This window comes from Ahaetulla prasina, chromosome 4 (assembly GCF_028640845.1).
Source record: "Ahaetulla prasina isolate Xishuangbanna chromosome 4, ASM2864084v1, whole genome shotgun sequence".
Lineage (NCBI taxonomy): Eukaryota > Metazoa > Chordata > Lepidosauria > Squamata > Colubridae > Ahaetulla > Ahaetulla prasina.
In genome coordinates this window covers 30,065,826-30,090,915 of record NC_080542.1, presented here as the reverse complement: position 1 = coordinate 30,090,915, position 25,090 = coordinate 30,065,826, and the positions used below count along the sequence as shown (strand labels likewise).

General features: G+C 35.5%; 1 protein-coding gene across 1 annotated transcript; it reads right to left on the bottom strand.

Annotated features, from left to right (window-relative positions):
* Positions 1 to 5,817: 5,817 nt before the first annotated feature.
* Positions 5,818 to 18,050, bottom strand: LOC131198143 (vomeronasal type-2 receptor 26-like). Its single transcript, XM_058182648.1, has 5 exons — positions 17,820 to 18,050; positions 16,118 to 16,966; positions 15,090 to 15,317; positions 7,689 to 7,830; positions 5,818 to 6,719 (listed from the first exon to the last, which is right to left on the bottom strand). Exons 1-5 carry the CDS (start codon positions 18,048 to 18,050, stop codon positions 5,818 to 5,820), a joined length of 2,352 nt encoding a protein of 783 aa, XP_058038631.1.
* Positions 18,051 to 25,090: the final 7,040 nt, after the last annotated feature.

The window sequence follows — 25,090 nt, the reverse complement described above, 5'->3', positions numbered from 1 at the left end:
TGCTGTAACCGGGTCGGAAACCGGACTGGAACGGGTCTAGATAGACGGTTTCCTCCAGGTACCGGGATAGCTGACATGCCACCACACTCTCTACAACCTTCGCCGCGAATTGAAGGTTGGAGACCGGACGATAGTTACCTAACACAGCTGGGTCCAGGGAAGGCTTCTTGAGGAGAGGCCTCACCACCGCCTCTTTCAAGGCGGCCGGAAAGACCCCCTCCTGCAAAGAAGCATTTGTATGCCCCTGGAGCCAGCCTCATGTCACATCCTGTGTGGCCAGCACCAACCAGGAGGGACACGGGTCCAGTAAACATGTGGTGGCATTCAACCTACCCAGTAACCTGTCCATGTCCTCGGGAGCCACAGGGTCAAACTCATCCCAAACAGTCTCAACAAGATGGCTCTCAGACATCCCACCCGGATCTACCCAATTTTGGTCCAGACCGTCCCGAAGCTGAACGATTTTGTCGTATAGATAACCACTAAACTCCTCAGCATAAATTATGATGTGAATAGGAGCTCATATTATAGAAATAGATTAAAATATTGTATAAATAAGTCTTTATGTGAAGAATTTATATCAGCAAATTAAAAAAAGACTAATGGAGTATAAATAAATGTACAATTGCAACCATGTTTTTTGTTTTCTTATGAATTAAGTAGATATGTGGTGGTAGAAGTTGTGATCCAGGGGATTAAATCTATTTTTAATAGGAAACAATATTTAAGCTCTGGGTTGAATCACAGGGTTCTTTGCGCAGTCTGAGATTGGTTATTTTCTTGAAAATGTTTCACTAACCTACTAGGTAACATAATTTCTACCGTGAGCATCCTAGATCTAAGATCAAAACATGCTAGAGAATTCCTGGAAGCCTAGGACTCAGACAAATTAGCAATCAAAAGACATATAGAGATAAACAACATCTAAATACCATTCAAAGGAGACAATAAAAAAACTGAAAAATCACACCATCTCATGACCAGCAATCAAAACCCATATAAACAGAGATTAACATCAAGATTAATATTAGACCAACAATTAAGCAATAAACAATATCACAATCAAGAAACTACCAACTCAGACAAATAATCATGCAATAAACATCAGCTTACTCAAGATATCATCAAGAGCATTCCCATTAACAATTGAAGGCCAATTGAAGAATTCATCTGTGCAGGACTGGCTTAGATTTTTAGATTTTTAAATTTAGATTTTAAATTTATAGATTTTTAAATTCACAGGGGTTTAGATTTGGTTTTAAGATTTATATTAATATTTTTAATATTTGGCATTAGAATAAGTTTTTTAATAGTTATTTTAATTGTATATAAATGTTTTATGTGCCTGTGAACCGCCCTGAGTCCTTCGGGAGATAGGGCGGTATACAAATTTGAATAAATAAATAAATAAATAAATAAGGCCAAACTACTTGCATAGAAACAGAGAGCATAACCCACTCCCTTCTCACACTGAATGAAGTATGGTAATAAAACACACATAAGAAAACAACCAATCTCTGAGAGCAGCAAGGATTAATTGTGAATTTGATGTGCCATGTGATAAAAAGGAAAAAAAAATCCACTCATTTCATGGACCCACCTTCTTCTTTTTCATATCAAATTGGCCTATATTGGGAGACTGGAATGGTATAATTATCCTCAGTTTGATGGCACTTCAACCAAAAAGATTAAATTTAATAAATGCAAGCTGCCAACCTTTTCCCTTCCTTCCTTCCTTCCTTCCTTCCTTCCTTCCTTCCTTCCTTCCTTCCTTCCTTCCTTCCTTCCTTCCTTCCTTCCTTCCTTCCTTCCTTCCCCTCCCCTCCCCTCCCCTCCCCTCCCCTCCCTCCCTTTCTGTTTTTTGGATTTAAATTCATGGAGGCAGAAAATGTTTCTACACGAGAAAACACATTTTTCTCAGAAAGAGATAAGTAAAGTTTTCAAGAATCAATACGATCACTTCCAATTATTTGAAATAAAAGAAAGCACCTGCCATGGTTTTAAATTATGAAATATAGACTGCAATATAGACTGCATTTTAAGTGTTGTAACTGTGGCTACGCATGTTCATATCGAATAATATATTTGGCAAGTTCTCTAACATTTCATCCCCAGTGCACAATAATTTCTTTTTTCATTTACAGTGGCCTTACAGTATGAAGAAATGCTAGGAATCCAGCTGGCTCTTTTGAGAAAACTGTGAATAATAGGGCACTATAAAAATTCTGCATATTCAAAAGTCTTTGAAATGGTAATATTTCATAATTCCAATGAGATGTATTAAGCCACATTTTACCCAAAAGTGGCCATGTGGTGAAATATACTAAAAAAATGATCATTCTCAGATTTTGCATGGACTCCATAGACTAAACACACTTTGACTTTATTATCAGTAAAGAGGTGGACATATCTTAACTCTACTGTAATTAACTGTATATATTCATAAACCTTCTGTGGTGTTCTAAGTATGAAAGCATAACAAATATTGCTGTGGAAAGCAACGGTTCAATTTTCATACACAGCAATAAGAAAAATACCTAGAGATGTGAGTCTACTTTTTGGAGGAGGTATATTAAAGAATATGCCTTGCATAATGATTTTGAGTCAAAATTAAAGATTAGTGATGAAAGAATCATTAATATGAAAGAGATGCCTACTAGAGAATAAAGGACTATTGATTTTGGGCAGATGTTTTGAAAAAGACTAAGATTTGCTTTGTTGGGATGAACTGCAAGGGGTTAGGGTTAAGGTTAAGGTTAGTATGGTAGTATTCTGTAATTCTTTGGATACAGAGAAGAGATTCTGATTGTAGTTGTATAACTGAAGGTTATATGAAGTGAATATGAAGTGCATTACAACTGACAATTTCATCCTCGATGTAACTTACAATTTCACATTTAGAGTGGTGCAATACTGTTACTAGAATTAGAATTAGAATTAGAATTTTTTATTGGCCAAGTGTGATTGGACACACAAGGAATTTGTCTTGGTGCATATGCTTTCAGTGTACATAAAAGAAAAGATACGTTCATCAAGGTACAACATTTACAACACAATTGATGGTCAATATTATAATATACTATTCAATATTAAATATACTATTTTATATCCCAAGATTTTAGTCTTAACTGACAGTTGGTGATCATCCTTTGTGTATATTTCCTGAAGTATCAGAACGTCAATTGAATAATTCAAAAGGATCTTTGCCAAGTATTCATTATTCGCTCTGCTGATGCCTTCAGTGATAAGCTGGCAGATAATTAATTCGGGACCAAAAGCTCATGTGTGTAATGCTAAGTCCTATTTATTCTCATGCACTTCTGTTTGCCAAGGCCATGAGGTGTAAGAGGTAAGTATGGCTATTTAGGTCAAGGCATTTTTAGGTAAATTAAATCTTGTTTTTTCAAATACCGTATATACTCGAGTATAAGCCGAGTTTTTCAGCACGTTTTTTGTGCTGAAAAACGTCCCCTCGGCTTATACTCGGGTCTATACGGCTTATACTCGAGTTTTTGGTTTTTAAGCCCTCGGCTTATACCGAGTATATACGGCTTATACTCGAGTTGTTTTTTCTCCTTTTTCACATTTTACCGACGGCGCTGGGAAGCCCTGCGGTGCAGTGAGAGGGGGCGGGGGCCGCCAGCCTTCTCAGCTGAGGAGGAGGTTTCAACCGGTAGGTGCCTCATTTCCCACCCTCGGCTTATACTCGAGTCCCCAGTTTACCCCAGTTTTTGGGGTAAAATTGGGGACCTCGGCTTATACTCGGATCGGCTTATATTCGAGTATATACGGTAATTAATTTTTTGTTTTGAGGGTCATTAGCTCCATTTATATTACACATAAACATTTGTAATTCATAAGCAAAAACAAAAACTTAGAAAAATCAATGCCTGTAACCCCCAGTTCAGTGTCATCCCTTTCATTTTCCTATTGCACTTGCTGAAGTTTTAGTGTTGTCTCCTGTGACATTTCCATTTGAAACTGCTATTATTCATTGAATTCTTGTAAAAATTTTCTTGCCTTTTGGACAGAATTCAGTTGAAAACTCTGCTGTTTAAAAGTAGTAAATAAATAAGTAAACAAATGAATACATTCCATTCTATTTTCAAAAACTATCAATTTAGGAGAATATTGTTTAGGGGTTTTCTGATCACTTCCTTAACATATTTCTGAAGTAAATCTGGTGTAATTCCTCTCTGCAGGTTGCTCTAAGCATCTGCTCCTCCCTTCATTTTTTCCTGCTTTTCTAGCAGTTGCCATTAGAGGATTATACTACAAAAATGAAAGTCCTTCAAAGTAGCCCCCAAGAGTTCAACAGTACCTACTTAAGAGAAGCCAGTGCCTACTTCAATATTTCTTTGCCTTGTCACATGTCCACTCTAAGTGATAAAAGGTCCCTCCTTTACTTTTGAATTTTCACCATTCATTTGAAATATCTTTAAACATTCTTGACAATTTATCTGTCGAAATAAATTGAATTCCAACAATGAATCATCTTACAGATCATCATCTTTTTAGTATAATGTAAATTTTGTGAGAGAGTGCGCAGAGGGTCAAAAATGGGACATATGATGTCAGGCAGGTGGATGGAGCCTCCCTCCGACGGCACTACCGGATTGCACGATCCAGATAACTCCAGTTGAATTTCACCACTGGATGAATGGCTGTAGAAGTTGATAGAGTTAGCAGAGATGCTCAGACTGACTGCTTTGATTAAAGACAAAAACAGATGCTTTTGTTTCTACTTGGAAGCTGCTTCTAGATTTTGTGGCCAGTGTGGAAAAAAATGACACTTTGATTTTGCGTTTTACTGATTAGATAGATTTGTTGTTATAGAATAGTTTATATCAGGGGTGTCAAACTGGATTTTTTGGAGGTCTGGATCAGCATTGTAGTTGTCTTCCATGGGCCACTCTGTGTGTGGGGAGATGGGACTTATGGCAGACAGAATGGATGTCTCCTGCAGCACCCTGCTGGCCAAAGTTGGGCACAGGGAGACCATTGGTAGCCCCTCCACACACCATTTTTGGCCTGGAAAAATTCATTCATTCAATTTTAGTTATACCATTTAGAACAAGGCTGTCAAACTCTAGTGTCACATTTTTGTCACTGATGTGACTTTTTTGCCTTCACTAAAATGGGATAGGTGTGACCAGTGCATGACATATCTGGCCATTGGGCCACAAGTTTGAAACCTCTGTTTTAGAAGTAGAAACTATTGAACATATTCTTTGGTACTGTCAGTTATACACTGCATCCTGAAATGCTCTAATTGCCTCCATAATGACCAGCAGTACAAGCAACTCTTACTTTCATATCCTGTATAATCCAGAACTAACATGTAAGATTGCGAGGTTATGTGTGGTGGCATACAAAATTAGACAAAGAATAATTAAGACCAACAGAACTTATTTGAGTAGGAATGATTTTGCCTCAGTATTCACCACTGGTCATTTTTAATGTCAGCTACTGTACTGTATCTTCCTAAAATTTGGTAGGAACTCTATAATTGACCATTTTGGGTTAGTTTTAACTAATAAGAATGAAACTAATAAGAATGATATATGTTTCTGTATATCACATCCTCATTAGTTATATTTGGATTATCTGGATATTCAAAAACTATTTTCTTCTCTTCTTTCTTTTTGCTTGTTAATGAACACAATAAAGCTTTTAAAATTTGATAAAAACAAAGAGAAATACATTTCAGGAATAATCTAACGAAGTTTTATTAAATACCAATTCAAAAAGACATTATGAAGTTGAATGTGCTAAAGATCCTAAATAATTATGCATTACAACAAAAAACAGAAATGGTTATTTTGCTTTCCTTATTAAATGTTCCTTATTATTCATCTCAGGCCTCATTAAAATGATGTAGCATTTGGGGCAAAAGATACACCCCAGTAAACCAGCACTGGAGGTTAAGATAGAGAAGATCTCCACAGCCACCATGTATTTCCCTTTGGTGCTCAGGTAGGTTGGAACAAACGTCAGCCAAACACTGCAAAAGACCAACATGCTGAATGTGATGAACTTGGCCTCATTGAAACTGCTGGGAAGCTTCCTGGCATGGAAAGCAATGTTAAAGCTGACAATAGCCAGGAAGCCCATGTAAACCAGGACACAGTAAAACATGATCACTGAGCCTTCATTGCATTCCATTATGATTTCTCCCTTCAGTGAGTGCAGGTCTATATCAGGGAAAGGAGGAGAAGTACTCAGCCAAACAATGCAAATTCCTACTTGGATGAAAGAACCCAAAAGGACAATAGAATTGGCCAGTCCTTTCCCTACCCATTTCCTCAGTCCAGAGCCTGGTTTGGTTGCCATAAATGCCAGAATCACAGTCATGGTTTTTGCCAATACAGATGAAAGGGCCACTGAGAAGATAATGCCAAAAGTTGTTTGCCGTAGAAGACAGGTCATCTTTCTAGGTCTTCCCATGAAGAGGAAGGAGCAGAGGAAGCAGAGAAAAAGGGAAACGAGGAGGATACAGGTGAGGCTCCAATTATTGGCTTTGACAATCGGAGTTTCCCGATGCCTCCAAAAGATTCCAACCACAAGGATTGTAATCAAAGAGAAAACAACAGCTAATGTTATAAATAAGATTCCCAAAGGTTCACTATAAGAGAGATAGGTCATCACTTTGGGAATACATTGATTTTTGATATTGTTGGGATACTGATTTTCTGGACAGTTCATGCAGATATCCATATCTGGTAAAAGACAAAATAATACATATTTCAAATAGATGACACTTTTTATCAACATACAATAAAAATAGCACAATTGATGTTGATAGTAATTACAAATTTTATAAAGGTAAGATAGGAATTCTTATTTTTTTTAGTACAAAAATATACAGGAATCATAACTTAAAGCTGAAATCTTTCATTAAACACAGAGATGGGGGAAGAGGTTGACTGAAAAATACAAAGCAAAGGAAAGTCTATTCTGCCCTATTAGATTTTTTTTAACAAATGATAGTTATTAATAGACTCTTTATGTACTTTACTATTATCTCAGTTTGGACTAGCAACAGGTGAACCTTAAGAGATATATGCAATATGATTGTAGAAAAAATATTATAAATACTTTAATTTGATATGGAAATTTGAGGAATGGATGGAAGAAATTGGAGAATTCAGGACTTAAGATCGTAAGACTACATTATCGTTATTGGAGAGGGAACTAGAGTAAAGTTTCATTGAAACACAAATGTTTCTTATAACCTATATATTAATTTTACTTTGAGATCACATTTCATATTTTCAATTGCAGATATCTTTTTGAACTATATAGCCATTACATGGAACCTGATAGCTGAATTATGGAAATGGATTCCCCGTTCTTTACTTTTTGTTTGGGGTAGAGATTTAATGTTCTTCAACATTGGAAGGATAAATATATAAATGAATCTATGGCTCAGATCATTCGATTCATTTAATACCAGATGTTGTTTTTAAATAATTTTACAATCCATTTATGCCCTGCTGCTTACATAGAATATATCATCGTAAAAAACTTCAGTTCAAAATGTTATATATACAGTGCAAAATAATCAAATAGATGCATGGGAGAGTAAGAGAAACTTAGTAAGAGTACTCATTATCTCTTGTTCATGTTTCGGTACTTAAAGAATTTCTGGGTTGAAATTTTGCTGATCAGTTAGCCAATGTCTTAACCTCTTTTTGTCCTACCTATTTTGTCAGAGATCTTCCTTTCTGGACAAGGTGCACAATCATAGCAGCAAAATTTCTCTCCTTCCTTCTTGTTTTTGCTTGAGCCTAGATCACAGTGGTCATTACACAGAGAGACAGGTAGCACCTTAGCAGAAATACATATGAGAGGATCAAGAGATAAAACACCTGCATTAGTTGCATTTTCTCAAACAAGGAACCCGCATGTGATGAAGAAGAAAATGGAAATAGAAAAACTTCAATTAATGGGAGAAAATAGGCAAAAAGTTAGATTATCACTGGATCTGAAAGCTTTTTTTTAAATTATTCCTAATGTATCCCAAAAATAACCCCTAAAGCTAAAAATAAAAACAGATTACCCATAACAATAAGAAAGCTACAATAAAAATAAATAAATCTCTTTGGCGTAAAAATAAAACTAGCTACATAGCCAACTTTAAAAACCACTACAAACCTTATGCCACCAGATCAAGGCCGAATGTATCAATCTCCATTGCAGACAGGAGGGGGAGCTGTTAAACTCCAATTCCTTCCAAGCCTCTACAATTTCGTAAATGCCAAAGATTTGAAATCCATCCCACCCTTAAAAGGGCCTAACGGGGAAGACTGTGATGATGAAGCTGTTAAGGCCAACCTCTTTAATACATTCTTCGGTTCAGTCTTTGCAGCAGCTACTGCCCACCGTTTTCCAGTTGCACTATAACAAAGTGTAACAACTTACTACATATTGACTTTACAGCAGTTAACGTTGAAATGGCACTACGTAACCTAAAGCCATCTCTATCTATTGCCCCGATATGCCTACTTTTTGAAAAAGCTTGCCACTGCCCTAGCTAAACCTCTAAGAACTATCTATGAGGTATCTTTCAGAACCAGCTCCTTGCCCAACTTATCGTCATTAGCCACGGTCATATCTATTTTTAAAAAAGGAGACCCTAGTCTAGTAGAAAACTACAGACCAATCTCAATGTGTTGCATCACCTGTAAAGTCATGGAATTGATTATATTCCAATCCATCACTGTCCACTTAGTAGCAATCAACCTGATTTCTAACAAGCAGTTTGGTTTCAGGAAAAATATGTCCTGTAATCTACAACTCTTACACTGCAGAAATATTTGGACCACATATCTTGACCAGGGTGAAGCAATAGACACAATTTATATAGACTTCTGCAAAGCCTTTGATTCAGTGGTGCATGACAAACTACTGCTAAAACATAGCTCTTATGGCATCTCCTGACCTCTGCACAAGTGATAGCCATGTTCCTGTCAAACAAGCAGCAAAATAGATAGGGCTCTATCAAACCTAGCACCAGTTAATAGCGATGTCCCCCAAGGCACTGTCTTAGAACCCACACTCTTTCTGCTTTATATCAATGACCTATGTGATCACATTAAAAGCAGCTGCATCCTCTTCACCAATGATGTAAAATTATTTAACACCACCAACAATGCTCCTGCCCAACAAAGCAACCTAAACTGTGTGTCAGAATGGTCACATAATTGGCAACTCCAAATCACAACTAACAAATGCTCTGTCCTATGCACTGGCAATAAAAATCAGAACACTAAATACAAGTTAGGTGGAAACAATCTCATAGATGACCCTCACTCTGTCAAGGACCTAGGAATAATTATCTCAAATGATCTAAGCTCCAGAGCTCACTGTAACAGCATTTCCCAAAAGGCTTTAAGAGTTGTTAACCTTATTTTGTGAAGCTTCTTTTCCGGTAACATTGAATTGTTAACTAGGGCATACAAAACCTTTGCCAGACCAATTCTCAAATACAGCTCATCTGCCTCGAATCCACACTGTATATCGGACATTAATATGATTGAGCAGGTCCAGAGATATTTCACGAGAAGAGTACTCCACTCCTCTACTCACAATAGAATCCCTTATGCCACCAGGCTTGAAATTTTGGGCTTGAACTGTGCTGCCTGTGGTCAGATCTAAGCATAGTACACAAAATTGTCTGCTACAATGTCTTACCTGTTAATGATTTCTTCAGCTTCAACCTCAATAGTACATGGGCAAACAATCAATACAAATTCAAGGTAGACCACTCCAAACTTGATTGCAGAAAATACAACTTCAGTAACAGAGTGGTCAACACCTGGATTACTCTACCTGACTCTCTTGTTACATCCTCAAACCCTCACTGCTTCAACCTTAAACTGTCTACCATAGAGCTCACCCCATTCCTAAGAGGTTCATAAAGGGGCATACATCAGTGCACCAGTGTGCCTACCATCCCTGTCTTACTGTCCCCATTTTTCTGTATCTACTTCCTTTGTTCATGTTCATGTTCATACAGTACTTATACTTGCTTGTACATGTTTGACAAACAAACAAAATTAAATAAAAAATAAATAAATGTTTCAAAAGATAAGAAAATCCAACATGAATGTCAATGTTCTATTTCTGCCAGAATTTTTCAATAAGTAGCCTAAATAAGACATTGCAGATATGTATTGATTTATGACTAGTTATTGAAGTCATAAGTCAAGGCATATGTGATCACATCTGATTTTACAGCTGTTTTTTTTTTAATTGAAAAAGTTTTACAAAATTCCCCCCATACCTTTTAACACAAGGCATAGTTAAAAATAAAACAAACATATGCTAAATTTTTTCCCCTCCCAACTCAATTATACTCCTACAATTCTCATCAGTTCCTAACTTCCCCCAAAACAATCAGAAATAATACATCCTAATCATTCAAAGGCAGTCTGATAACTCTTAGTCTGATATCTACTTTGAATATAGTCAATCCATTTTTTCCATTCCTTTAAGTATCTTTCTTGCGTATTGTCTTTCAAAAAGGCTGAGATTTTTGCCATCTCAGCCAAACTGGCAACTTTCAATATCCATTCTTCTATTGTAGGTCTTTTTTCTTCCAATACTGTCCTATCAGTAATCTTGCCACTGTTATTAGATTTAAAATCAATTTAGTCTCAATTACTGTACAGTGCGTAATAATTCCCAGCAGAAAAAATTGCGGCAAGAACTTTATCTTCTTTTTCAGAACATTTTGTAAAATCCACCAAATTTTTATCCAAAAGGCCTTAATATCCTTACAAGTCCACCAAATATGAAAATAGGTAACGTCATCACAATTACATCTCCAACATTTTGCTTGCATATCTGGATAAATACACGATAGTTTCTTAGGATCTAAATGCCATCTATAAACATTTTATAAAAATTTTCCCTTAAATTCTGTGCCTGCATGAATTTAACATTTCTAACCCAAATTTTTTCCCAAGTTTCCAATAATATTGGCTCCTGAAAATTTTGTGCCCACTTTATCATACAGTCCTTTACCAAATCCCTTTCAGAATCTATTTCAAGTAACACATTATACAATCTCTTTATATGCTCCTGAGACTGATTTCTAATTTGCTTTACCAAATTTTCCTCATTCTGCACTATACCAATTTTCTGATCTTCCTTCCATCTAGCACGTAGTTGCTCATATTGAAACCAAGTATAATTTTTCCCTTCTTCTTTTAATACATGCAGAGATTTTAATTGCAAATTACCTCTTTCAGTATACAAAAGATATTTATATGTAATCATTTCCTGACTCTGTTCTATATTTATATTTTCTATTGTATGTCTAGGACTTGCCCATATAGGAACCTTATAATTTAGTTTATAAGAGTATTTTTTCCAAACACGCAAAAAGAGCAGTTCTTAACACATGATTTTTAAAAGCCTTATCCACTTTTTTGTCATAAATTAAATATGCATGCCATCCATATAGCAAGTCATAACCTTCTATATTCAGAATTCTTTCCTCCGTTAAATTAAACCAATCACTTATCGCAGACAGAGCAGCTGCTTCATAGTATAATTTAAAATTGGGCATTTTTAAACCTCCCCTTTCCCGATAAATTATTTTCATTTTAACCCTCGCTTTTTTACCTTCCCATATAAATTTATTAATTCCAGTCTGCCATTCCTCCAGATTTTTATCTTTCTTAATTATTGGTATCATCTGAAAGAGGAATAAAAATCTAGGTAAAACATTCATTTTGATAGTAGCTATTCTCCCCAACAAAGATAATTGCAATTTTTTCCAAACAATCAACTCCTTCTGAACTTTTTGCCATAAAACCTCTTAATTATTCTTATATAATTTCACATTTGATGATGTAATATAAACCCCTAAATATTTAGCCTTTTTTACAATTTCAAATCCTGTTATTTCCTCTAATTTTTCTTTCTGTTGTCTGGCCATATTTTTTATTATCACTTTTGTTTTATTCTGATTTACTTTAAACCCTGAAACCTTCCCAAATCGATCAATTATTTCCAACAGAGATATACTTGAATTTATAGGGTTTGTTAAAGTAATCACCAAGTCATCTGCAAAAGCTCTCAGTTTATATTCATGTTGTCTAATTTTAATTCCCTCTATCTCCTTTACTTCTTGTATTTTATCCAATAATGGCTCTCGAGTTAAAATAAACAATAATGGTGATAAAGGACATCCCTGTCTTGTTCCTTTCTCAATCTTAAAAGGTTCTGTTAAGCTACCATTAATTATAATCTGAGCTGTTTGCTCTCCATAAATTGCCCTAATTATTCTTACAAAACCATCTCCAAATTGCATCTTTTCTATTAATTTAAATGAAAAATCCCAATGCAATCGATCAAAAGCTTTCTCGAGAAAAATAAATGCTGCTGGAATAAAATTTTTCTTTTCTAAATACTCCAATAAATTAACAATCTGCCTAAGAGTATTCCTCATCTGTCTCCCTTTTATAAATCCAGATTGATCAGTATGAATTCTTTGCTGTAAGATTAACATTAATCTGTTATCTATTATTTTAACAAAAATCTTATAATCATTATTTAAAAGTGAAATTGGCCTAAAATTCCCAGGTTTAGAACAATCCTGTTCTTCTTTTGGTATCAATGAAATAAAAGAGGTTCTCCATGAGGGGGGAATTCCCCCTCCTAATTGTATCTGATTAAATAATTCCTTAAGTGGACCTAACATCTCATCCTGTAAATTTCTATAACTTACTGTAAGCCCATCTGTACCAGGAGTTTTCCCCATTTTTAATTGTTTAATTATCAAAATAATTTCTTCAGAAGTTATAGGCCGGTTCAGTTCTTCCCTTTGTTCTAAAGTTAGATTTTTAACCTTATATTCCTTCAAATAATTATCAATATCCCTGTTCAATATATTATCTTTAAGGTATAAATTCGTGTAATATTCTAAGAAAGCTTTTTTAATTTTATCCTGTTGATATCTCTCTTTACCTTTATATTCTATTTTTTCTATAGTGCGTTGTTTTTGTTTTTTCCTTAAAATGTATGCTAACCACCTACCAGGTCTATTTGCATTACAAAAAGTATTATGTTTGGCATATTGTATATTTGTTGCCACCTGGTCAGCCATTATCATATTAAATTGACTCTGTAATAACTTTATTGCATCTTTAAGTTTTTGATCATGCGGATTATGTATTAATAATTATTGTTTCTTAGAAATTTCCTCTTCTAGATACCTACGCTGTCTTTGTTGCTTATTTCTCTGTCTATTATTAATATATATTAATACACCTCTCATAAAAGCTTTACTGGCATCCCAAACCATTTCTATCGATGTTTCCTTATTCAGATTATAATAAAAAAATTCTTTCATCTGCTTTTTACATTGATTTACATTATCCTGATATCTGAACAAATTTTCATTTAATCTCCTTGTTCTTCTGCCTTCTTTTCCATATTGCAATTCCATCCAAACAGGACTATGATCAGACAAACATCTTGGAAATATCTTAGTTTTCTTCACCCTAGAAAGCAAATCATTAGAACTTAATATAAAATCAATACGTGAAAAAGATTGATGCCTATCAGAAAAAAAAGTATAGTCTCTTTCCTCCAGGTTCCATAGGCTCCAAACATCTCTCAACTCAAAATCTTCTATCATCTCAAAAAAAGACTTAGGGAGCTTTGCATGTGCAGATATCTTTTTAGAGGAAATTCTCTTGTCCTTACATGTATCAATTACTCCATTTCAATCTCCTAATATAATACACGATTTGTAATCCCATAGAATCAACTTGTCATACAACATTCTGTAGTATTTTTCTTGTTGCTGATTGGGTGCATATATACCAAGCAAAAGGGTCTTTTTTGTTTCTAATATAAGTTCAATGGCAATATATCTTCCGTGAGTATCTGCCTCTATTAACTTGGCTGGTATATCTTTTCTCAAATATACCACTAAACCATTTTTCTTGTCCAAAGCTGAGGAAGCAAAATGTTTACCTAATTTTGAGTTTATTAAGTATTTATTATCTGATGATTTAATATGTGTTTCTTGTAGGCAAATCACATCATTTCTAAATTGTTTCAAATAATGAAATATTTTTCTTCTCTTCTGAGCTGAATTCAAACCATTAACCATTAACATTCCAAGTCAGAATTTTATTTGCCATTACTGGCCTCCTGAAGCTTTTGAACAATCAGCTGAAGATCCTCCTCCCGTATCTTCGGTCTTGCTTCTCCCACCACTTCTGTAGCAGAATCCTGACCTTTACTTTGAGTTTGTTGCTCCTTTTCTTTACGCTTAAGGGCTCCCCTCGTCACTCTTTGTTGTTGTGGTTGTTCTTTAGATGGTAACATCACTGGGGTCACCTCAGCTTCCACACCCATTTGTGTCTCTTGAATTCTTTGTTCTATTACTTCTATTTCAACTTTCAGCACAGTAGAAAGAAAATCTTTGGCCTTAAGCACAGTATCAATACTATATCTTCTTCCTTGATAATACACTGTCAAACCAACTGGAACTTCCCATCTAAATTGAATCTGGTACTTTTTAAGTTCTTGTGTAAAAATATAAAGTCCTTCCTATCCCTTAACAGCTGATTTTACAGCTGGTTTTATAATGGTTGTAATTTGAGTCACTATGGGTGTGAAATAAATCACATGGTTCATATTTGATTTATATGGTCAATAAGCGAATCAATTGTGTCAAACGTGCAGTGACAAACATGTAACTGTTGGTCTATGTAACTGGTTATAAAAGTGAATTGGCTGTTGAGGAACTAGAAATTGTAATTTGAGTGATAAGTAACCTGTTCATTCTGTTTTAAATAAAACAAAAATTAAATGTCTGAAACAATAACTACTTGTACCTAAATTGACAATTTTTCTCTCCCAGTCAAAATTGTAAGCAGCTTTCTTAAGACCTGTCATGGACACATCAGTGCTCAAATGTACATGTAGAAAATATTATACTTCATCATCTTGGAAAGCTCCAAAATATCAAAACATCATATTTTTCAACTATTTTCATGCATTTGACATGAAAAGAAGGATTTACCTTTGTTGTTATTTGAGAATCTGCAGTTTCTTCTCACCTGATTAAAGCTTGTGTGCCATACAATTTGATTGTCATTAAGAGTTAATTCTCTGCCTGATGGAGCCCGAGGTTCCAATGTTCCAACCTTCACTCGAGAAAAGGAATTATTGGGCAAAATAATCCAGTTTACAACATAAAAGTCTGTAATCAATTCTTTGTTTTCATCAAAACTAATAGTGTCTCCCATATTGTTGTTGAATACCATGTTTTTCAGGACAAGGTGAAACTATTTTTTATGAAAAAGAAAGTAACAATAAAAATTTGAAATCACAACAACTGCAGAAAAAGCTATTAAATTGGATATTCGCTTTGAAAAATACAAATGAGGATTCAGGATGTCATGGATGATGTTTATATTTTTCTGTGTGCATGTGTTTGCACATGGCACCTGCTTGCAGACGCATTCAAATCAATGTTGATTCCTGATGACTGCATGGAGAAATTCCTACAAATTTCTGAGGAATATTTGAGAGTTTTCCAATTGCCTCCTTTCTAGGGGCTGCAAGAAAGTAATTGATCCAAGATCACTAGCTAACTTTGAGCCTTAATGACTACACCAAACTGGCTCTCTTCATGGATAATCCATATTTCACAAGTACAGCCATTTCTTTCAACACATAGACATTGGATTCATTACAGAATACATTCATTACATTATAGAGTACAGGTTTAATCTACTATTCATTAACATGTTTAGCCCATTTTTCAAAACACTGAATGTATTATTATCTTCAGGAAGGAAATAAATCCTAGACAAATTATTGTAAGTGATATAAGAAATAGTGCAAGAGAATTGTGTTTGCATTTTTAATTAAAATTAGTGCTTGCATTTTTTTATACTAGGGAATACAACAACTAACTAAAAAGTTTTTCTTTCATGGAGGAAGAAGTCATGTTCCTTTCTATAGCATTCATTGGGGCAACAGTGCTATGAAACATCATTCTCATACCATTACTAGGGATGAGGGAAATATGATGGGCCAACTGCATACACAACATTTCTCTATTTGAAATAAAATAAACTACCTGCCACGGTTTTATATTATGAATTAATTGCTCTCCTTCCATTAAATGTCTATATCTGGATCTGGACTTGAGTAAAACATGCAAAGAATGAGCCACGATATAGACTGCATTGTAAATGTTGTAACTGTTACCACTCATGTTCATTTCAAATAATATATTTGGTAAATTCTCTAACTTTTCATCCCCAGTGCACCGTAATTTGTTATCTTCATTTACACTGGAAATGAATAATGGGCAATCAAATGCCTGCTCCCAAAAATTCTGAATGAAATTGTCTTCTTTTGCCCAGGATGGCCTTATAGTGTGAAGGAATTCTTGGAATCCAGGGGGCTCTTTTGAACGAACTGCAAATGACAGAGCACCATGGAAACTCTGCATATCCCAAAGTCTCTGAAATGGTAGTGAGTTATAATTCCAATGGGATGTAACAATCCACACTTTACCCAAAGGTGGCCATGAAGTCAAAGATGCTATAAAGATGATCATTCTCAGATTTATTATGGATGGTGGTGCTGCATAGATTAAACACACTTTGACTTTGTCGTCCATAAAAAGTTGATCATATCTTAACCCCATTGAAATCAAGTTTGCATATTCATCCAGATATGCCTTCTTTGGTGTTCTAAGTATGAAAGCATAACAAATATTGTTTTGGGAAAGCAATGGTCCAATTTTCTGTAAAAACATGTCTCCATAGTCATCATCCACAGCCATGATCCCAATCCAATTCCATCCAAAATGCTGAAGTAATTGAATAATACCAGTGTACTGATGGATTTCATTTGGGACCATCTGGTATAAGAATGAAAATATGTCATCATGGATTGGTGTAAATGATCCATAGGCAAGCTGAAATAATATATAGAAAATAATCAAAACCATTATGTGAAAATTTGAAATGTGTTCATCTTCATGAGCCATCCTGGTATAGTTGTTAGAATACAGTACTGTTGGCTACTATTGCTGGCTGCCAGCTGCTAGTAGTTCAGCAGATCAATTCTCAACAGCTGAAAGTTGACTCAGTCTTCCATCCTCTGAGGTCAGTAAAATGGGGACCCAGATTGTTGGGGCAATATGACTCTGTAAGCCACTTAGAGAGGGCTGGAAAGCACTGTGAAGCAGTATAGAAGTCTAACTGCTATTGCTCTTGTAACTAAGGCAAAAAGTTGACACACAAGTGTTGCTAGAAATTCATATATCTGCAATATTACCTTCAATATTACATCAGTTTAAAAGGTTGCTTATGTGTTTCTAATCCCAATTTAACTGAATGTGAAAATGTAGCACAAGATCAGAAGCCAGGCATTTATGAACTGCAAAAGTCTTCTAGTTTGACCACCTGAAGGGAGGCAAGCAGCATGTAGCCAAGACAGCATATTTTCTGTAATGGTCCACCCCCTTTGAAACTCAATGCCGGTCAAGCAGCAGGTAGAAGAGATTATTTTCTGTAGTGGCATCACCAGGTGAAATTCAATGCCAATAGGTGTTTAGCAATCTGCAATATTTGGAAGTAATTGCAAAAGGTTCCCAATTTATAAATGCATTCCTCCAATTTATCCATATTAATAATAATTGAAAGTAAAATAGCATGTTCACAGGATATTCTCTTGTGAAGCCAATTTTGTCAAGTATCCTAAAGGTGTTTTAAAATTCAATAATTTTAAAAATGTGGGATTTACAGGGAGCCATTTCAAGGGCCTACCTGTGTAATTTTATAGTTGGCAAGAATATTGGCCATAATGGATGAGGTCCCTGTCAAACGTCCTCCAATGGCAGCAATAAATGTTTTTGTTAAATCACAGGTAAAGTTGGGAACAAATTTCTGCTGTGTAGAATGTAATCTCAGTGTTGCCTTATAGGTTATCCTTTCAATAAAGTAGTTGTTAACAATGTGGAAACCCAAAGTGATGTTCGGTAAGAGTTGAGAGTTCATATTAATCTCCTTGATAGCAAATACTAAAGCAAGGATGTACTGATATGACTTAATCGAAGAACTGCAAAAAACAAACAAAACAAAACAAAAACAACCTTGGAAAGCACCTTGAAGTTCTTCTAGTCCAACCCCCCTGCTCAAGCAGGAGACCCTATAGCATTCTGGAGAAATGATTGTCCAATCTCTTCTTTTTTTTTTTATTCAAAAAGTTTTACAGAAAATTTTTTTCCCCCTTTCCCCCCACCTCCCCTCCCCCATCCCTTCACAACCCCCCTCCCCCTCCCGACTTCCCGGAACGAGCACAAGGTATAGTTAAAAATAAAACAAACATATGCTAAAAATTTTTCGTCCCAACTTAATTATACCTCTACAATCATCAATTCCTAACTTCCCCCAAAAACAATCAAAAATAATACATCATAATCATTCAAAAACAGTCTGATAACTCTTAGTCTGATATCTACTTTGACAATCTCTTCTTGAAAAACCTCCAGTGGTTGAGACCCATAACATCTGGAATCAAGCCATTAATTTTTCTCAGTCACAAGTAATTTATCCTTAGTTGTAGATTGGATCTCCCTTGGATAATTTGCCATCTGTTACTTCTTGTATTGCTTTAGGTCTGGAAAATACTTTGACCCCTCTCTTCTGTGTAACAGCCCCTCAAATATTGTTTTCATGTCATTCTTAGCCCTTCAACTAGTTCCTTCAGCCCCCTAATCATTTTTATTGCTCTGCTCTGTACTATTTTAGATGAATTGCATATTGATTTGGTGCAATGGGTGAAGCAACGTGTGTTTTTCTACTTAGTAGACAATTTCTTTTCAAAGAGAGAGAAAATTAATTAACAGAAAAATCCTAATGACATTATAATTATGAAAATTTTTGAAAGTTTGCCACTTTATAATCCTGTTGCTTAACTCTTCTCCCAACCAATAATTTCCCCTAATTCCTTCTAGTCTGAAGAGGAAAATAAAATAGATATTTTTACATTACTTCATTGATCAATATCCAAGGGGGCTCTTCTGTGAAGGAAGGGCTGCTCTGGAGGAAGAAAGTTTGAGCAAGGATTGCCCCAATGGTAACATCTCCTGGATGAACAAAGTGATGGGGTATAGGAAGTGGGTCATCAGGTATACTACAATTGATAGCATATGATTTGCATATAATAAAGAACAGGAACACAAGGAGCACTATTCTTGTCACCCTCATCCTATTATTGACAATTTCTAGCCTGAGAAAGATACATGTTACTTAAACAGAAAAATATCTCTACATCAGAAGACAGGTCTCTTTTTATAGACAGTTCTCTCTATATATAGTACAATAAATGATATTTTGAAGATATTTTCTGAAATCAAGTTTAATATCATCATTAATGCTAAAGACAAAACCTATAATTTTCATAATTCAAAAAATAATCAAATCCTCTCTAGCTTTCAGTAATATGCACATCTCTCCTGAGAAATGGGCTAGACCTGTTTATTTCAGGACTATAATTTGCTTTGATTTTTGGCGTGTCATAACCCTCTGTTTTATCACATTTTCTGAGAAATATACAAGTCTGCTTTCAGGGACAATAAAATATACAATTAATATTTGTCATAGTGATACCAGATGTTTTACCTTCTTCCAAATAATGAAATTTGTTCTGCTAGTTTCATATATTTATATTAGTTTCAAAATATCCAGCATAGTTTTAGCATTGTCCTTAAAGTCACAAACCTTCATTGATCCTCATGAATACATTTTTTCAAAAATTATTTTCATTTTCAACCTACCCAACGACCTGTGCGCTCCCACAGAGTGGGCCTCCTCAGGGTGCCGTCGACCAAACAATGTAGGTTGGCGGCCCCCAGGGGGAGGGCCTTCTCTGTGGCGGCACCAGCCCTGTGGAACGAGCTTCCTCCGGGATTACGACAACTCCCCGACCTCCGGACCTTCAGACATGAACTGAAGACTATTATTTCAGCGCGCGGGACTAGCCTAAGATAAAATGTGTTAGCAAATTTTAATGGGGTTTTTATTGGTTTTTACTGTTTTAGTGATCAGGCCATGATAATATTTAGTTTTAACTGGGTTTTAATGCTTATTTATTATATTGTTTTAATATGCCTGTGAACCGCCCTGAGTCCTACGGGAGATGGTGCGGTATATAAGTTTGATTAATAAAATAATAAAATAAATAAATTTTGTCAGCTGGATTCAATTGTGAACAGCTTGCAATCATTATTCGATAATGAGATCGATCTATATTTTCTTTTTAAATCAAATGTCATTCCTCTTTAGCAGGGGTGAAATCTGAACCAGTTTACTACCGCTTCGCTGGCTATGCATGCATGCTGCACGCCAAACGTGTGCTGCGCACGCACATGCACAGTGAGCACTGCACACCAAATGCGAGGTGCATGGCAAAAGGAGGCATGGGGTAAGTAGAACAGCCCATGTGTGTGTGCGTGTGTGCGTGGGTGTATGTGTGATCAGCTGTGGTGCGTGATCTTCAGAGCCTTTTTTTACCTTTTAAATGCATTTTTTTACTACTGGCTAGGCTGAATAGGTAGTAAAAAAATGCATTTAAAAGGTAAAAAAAATGCTCTGACGATCACAACTGTTCTGCGCGATTGTTGGAGCGTTGTTGTTTTTTTACTTTTTGAAGCATTTTTTATTACCTGTTCTAGAGAATCAGTAGTAAAAAATGCTAAAAATTTTTTAAAAAAGTTCCAACGATCACGCATGGCTCAGCTGATCGTCAGAACTTTTTTTTTTTACATTTTTTACTACCAGTTCTGTGAACCAGTAGCCTTTTTTACTATCAGTTTGGGCGAGCTGGACTAAACCGGGAGTATTTCACCCCTGCTCTTTAGGTATTTGGCCTGATAATATGTTTCTCTTAAGAAAATTAAATATTTAGGATCTACAGAGAATTATGTCTAATTATGTCAAACCATGGAATGTCATAAACAGAGATTTAATGAGACAAAACAAATTGCAGTAAACAGAAATGTCTGTTATACTAATACTGAAGTTGCTCAAGTTGTGAAAATAGGAGCCAGAGCTAAGAAAATCTGAGAGACTCCTTGAATGAATATAGGTCATAGTTTAGAATATAAATGGGGCTAAATTCCTATTAAATTGGAAAAAGACCTTTTTCATTATTTGAAAAAAATAAATTATGATGTGATCAGGAGCTCATTGTTGCAATATTAAGCCATATGAACTCCTTTGTGAGATTGCTTATGTGCAAAGATCAAGCATAAGTAACTTTGGCTAATTTTATCACGTACAAAAGAAATAAGCAGAAACTTGTTTGTTCAGCAACATCAAGGTTGCAGGCCTCTACGATGGTGTGAAATGTATCAACACTTTTGTGATAGCCACAGGACATTCCTTTTCTGATAAGGTTTCTTTTTACAAAGCTGCTTAGAAGTTTCTCCTACATACAATTATATGAGATTTGTTAACATGCAGAATCAGGATGTTTCAAGATGTATTTCTGTTGCTACGTGTAGCATGAATAGTGTAACTGTAGAACGCCTTAGACACGTGTGGGAGTGATGTCCTTGTAGCCTGTGTAGATTGCTATGCAACTGTACCACGTAGGCAATAAGCAGAGAACAAAGAGCAGCCACCTCATGGCAGAGAACAAAGAGCCACCTCATGGCAAAACTCCTCCCAAGAATCACGAGCTTTCTCCCAAAATCATAGGCTTGTGGATGTGCTTGCAGTCATGTGTTCACATGTTGAATATATGCTAATATGTAACCTCCCCTGCTTACCTTTTGTAACCACCCATTTTTATCTATACACAATAAAAGGGGGCTCTGGAATTTGCTCTGGGCCTTCTCATCCCAGACTTTCTCTAGGCTCTCACCCCGGGAAGTCCATGAGTCTGTCGTTTGTTAGCAGCCTTCATGAGAAGCCCATCAGATGCTTCGACAGCTCATAATACAGAAATGGATTAAAATATTGGTTAAATAAGTCTTTATGTGAAGAATTTATATCAGCAAATTAAAAAAAAGACTAATGGAGTATAAATAAATGTGCAATTTCAACCATGTTTTTTGTTTTCTGATGAATTAAGTAGATATGTGGTGGTTGAAATTGTGATCCATGGTATTAAATCTATTTTTAATAGGAAACAATATTTAAGCTCAGTGTTGAATCATAGGATTCGTTGTGCAGTCTGAGATTGGTTGTTTTCTTGAAAATGTTTCACTAACCTACTAGGTAACATAATTTCTACTGTGAACATCCTAGATCTAAGATCAAAACATGCTAGAGAATTCCTGAAGTCCCTGAGTCCTGAAGCCTAGGACTCAGACAAATTAGCCATCAAAAGGCATATAGAGATAAACAACATCTAGATACCATTCAAAGGAGGCAATAAAAAAACTGAAAAATCACAACATCTCATGACCAGCAATCAAAACTCATATAAACAGAGATTAACATCAAGATTAATATTAGACCAACAATTAAGCAATAAACAATATCACAAGAAACTACCAACTCAGACAAATTATCATGCAATAAACAACAGCTTACTCAAGATATCATCAAGAGCACTCCCATTAACATTTGAAGGCCAAACTACTTGCATAGAAACAGAGAGCATAACCCACTCCCTTCTCACACTGAATGAAGTGTGGTAATAAAACATACATAAGAAAACAACCAATCTCTGAAAGCAGCAAGGATTAATTTTGAATTTGATGTGCCATGTGATAAAAAGGAAAAAAATTTCCACTCATTTCATGGACCGACCTTCTTCTTTTTCATACCAAATTGGCCTATATTGGGAGACTGGAATGGTATAATTATCCTCAGTTTGATGGCACTTCAACCAAAAAGATTAAATTTAATAAATGCAAGCTGCCAACCTTTCCCCTTCCTTCCTTCCTTCCTTCCCTTAACACGATTCCCTAGAAATCCCACATTTCTTTAAATCCATGAATTCTTAAAATGTCTTTGGAATAATTATCAGAGTTGACATTCACAGGGGAGGATCTAGAAGAAAACTGTATTTTACATTCAATTATTATTAATATGAATAAACTGGAAGGATGACTAAACATTTATAAATGATATTTATAAACATTTTAAAAATGTAATTTCCTCCAAATATTGTAGATTAGCAAACACCTTCTGGCATTGAATTCCACCTGATGATGCCACTACAAAAAATAATCTTTTCTTTTTGATCTTCTGTTATGTTTTAAGGGTTTTCGCATTAAGTTAAAATGGGTATAAAAACATAAGCAAGCTTTTTAACTGATGTAATATTGTAGGTATATTAATTGTCTGCATAATTTCCAACAACACTTGAGTGCTGACTTTCTGCCTTAACTATAAGGATGAACCCATTTCATATTTTCATGTAATGGTTCTGATTATATATTGCTTTTCAGCTTGCCTATGGAATATTTTCCCCAGTACATGGTGACATCTTATACCAGATGGTCCCAAATGAAATCCATCAGTACACTGGTATTATTCAATTACTTCGGCATTTTGAATGGAATTGGATTGGGGTCATAGCTATGGGTGATTACTATGAAGACATGTTTTTGCAGAGAATTGGACCACTGCTTTCCCACAACAACATTTGTTATGCTTTCATACTTAGAACACCAAAGAAGGCATATGTGGATGAATATATACAGTTGATTACAGTGGAGTCAAGATATGATTAATTCTTTATGGAAAACAAAGTCAAAGTGTGCTTAATCTATGGAGCACTGCCATCCACACAAAATATGAGAATGATTATCCTTATTGCATCTTTGACTTCGTGGCCACCTTTGGGTAAAGTGTGGATTGTTACATCCTTGGTATCCATTTCTATGTTCTTGAGCATGGGTGTCAAGCACGCCATATCATATTGCCATCACGTTACATTTTGAGACATTTTTTCCCATCATAGACTGGGGTGGGCATGGCCTGTGTGTGATGCATCCAGCCTGTGAGGAGCCAGTTTGACACCCCTGCTCTTGAGTGATTTGTATTATTTGTAGAACTAGATGTTCTTAGAAAAGCTGGAGTTCTAACTATGTGGGAAAATAAGAAGAGTTGTGGCCTAAAAAAGACAGTACATTATTCTCAAAGTAATGGAATCTATCATCTAAGTCAGGTGTGTCAAACTCAATTTCATTGAGGGCCACATCAAATTTATGTTTGACTTTGGGGGGCTGGGGTCAGCTTGGCTTGGCTGGATGTGGCCAGCTTGACATCACCCATGTGGGGGGCACTTGTGTTGGCCAAGTGCTAAGAAGTCCTCAGATCCTCCCTCACTCTTATTATAATCTCCTTTCTTTCTTTCTTTCTTTCTTTCTTTCTTTCTTTCTTTCTTTCTTTCTTTCTTCCTTCCTTCCTTCCTTCCTTCCTTCCTTCCTTCCTTCCTTCCTCCCTCTCTCCCTCCCTCCCTCCCTCCCTCCTTTTATTGTTTTCTTTCCATTTTCCTTCTCCTTCCTTCTTCCTTTTTTCAGTTTTTGCGATTTGCAATTTGTAAACTTTTGTTATTTTTAATACAATAGGCAACCCACACTATTGGACTCTGGATTGCTTAGCCGTGCATAAATTGACCCTTGGAAAATGTGCCGCCAGTGACCCTGGATATTTTTCTATGTTTAATTTCCACAAGCCATAAGACTTACAGGGAAATCTGAATATAGACAGCAATACAAACTTTACTTATGAAGGTGAAGAATATATATAACATGCTAAACTCCAATTTAGTTTCTTTCACTTCACTTAACAGTTTTGATAGCCATAAATCAGATCCTGGAAGTTCTTTCTTGGAATATATAGGATATACCCTTCTTCTTTAATAACAATTAAGGAATCTTACTCTTGTGTTGGTCTTCATTCATACTGAGATTTTCCCAGGAATCTAGGATGCCTGCAATGGTGTAGTATATATGCAGATCTAAGCAGTGTGACCTTATGCAATTGACAGTTATGTTTTTAATTTTATTTTGTAATTGATAATCAATCTTTATTATTTTAGAAGGTTTTTTAAAACAAAAAACATTTAATATAAT

Coding starts and splice junctions, on each gene's coding strand:
- LOC131198143 (XM_058182648.1), bottom strand. CDS start 18,050: ATGAACTCTCAACTCTTACCGAACATCACTTTGGGTTTCCACATTGTT. Junction 16,967..17,819: donor CCAACTATAAAATTACACAG/GTAGGCCCTTGA, acceptor ATATTATTTCAG/CTTGCCTATGGATCATTTAC. Junction 15,318..16,117: donor ATAATATAAAACCGTGGCAG/GTAGTTTATTTT, acceptor CATAAAAAATAG/TTTCACCTTGTCCTGAAAAA.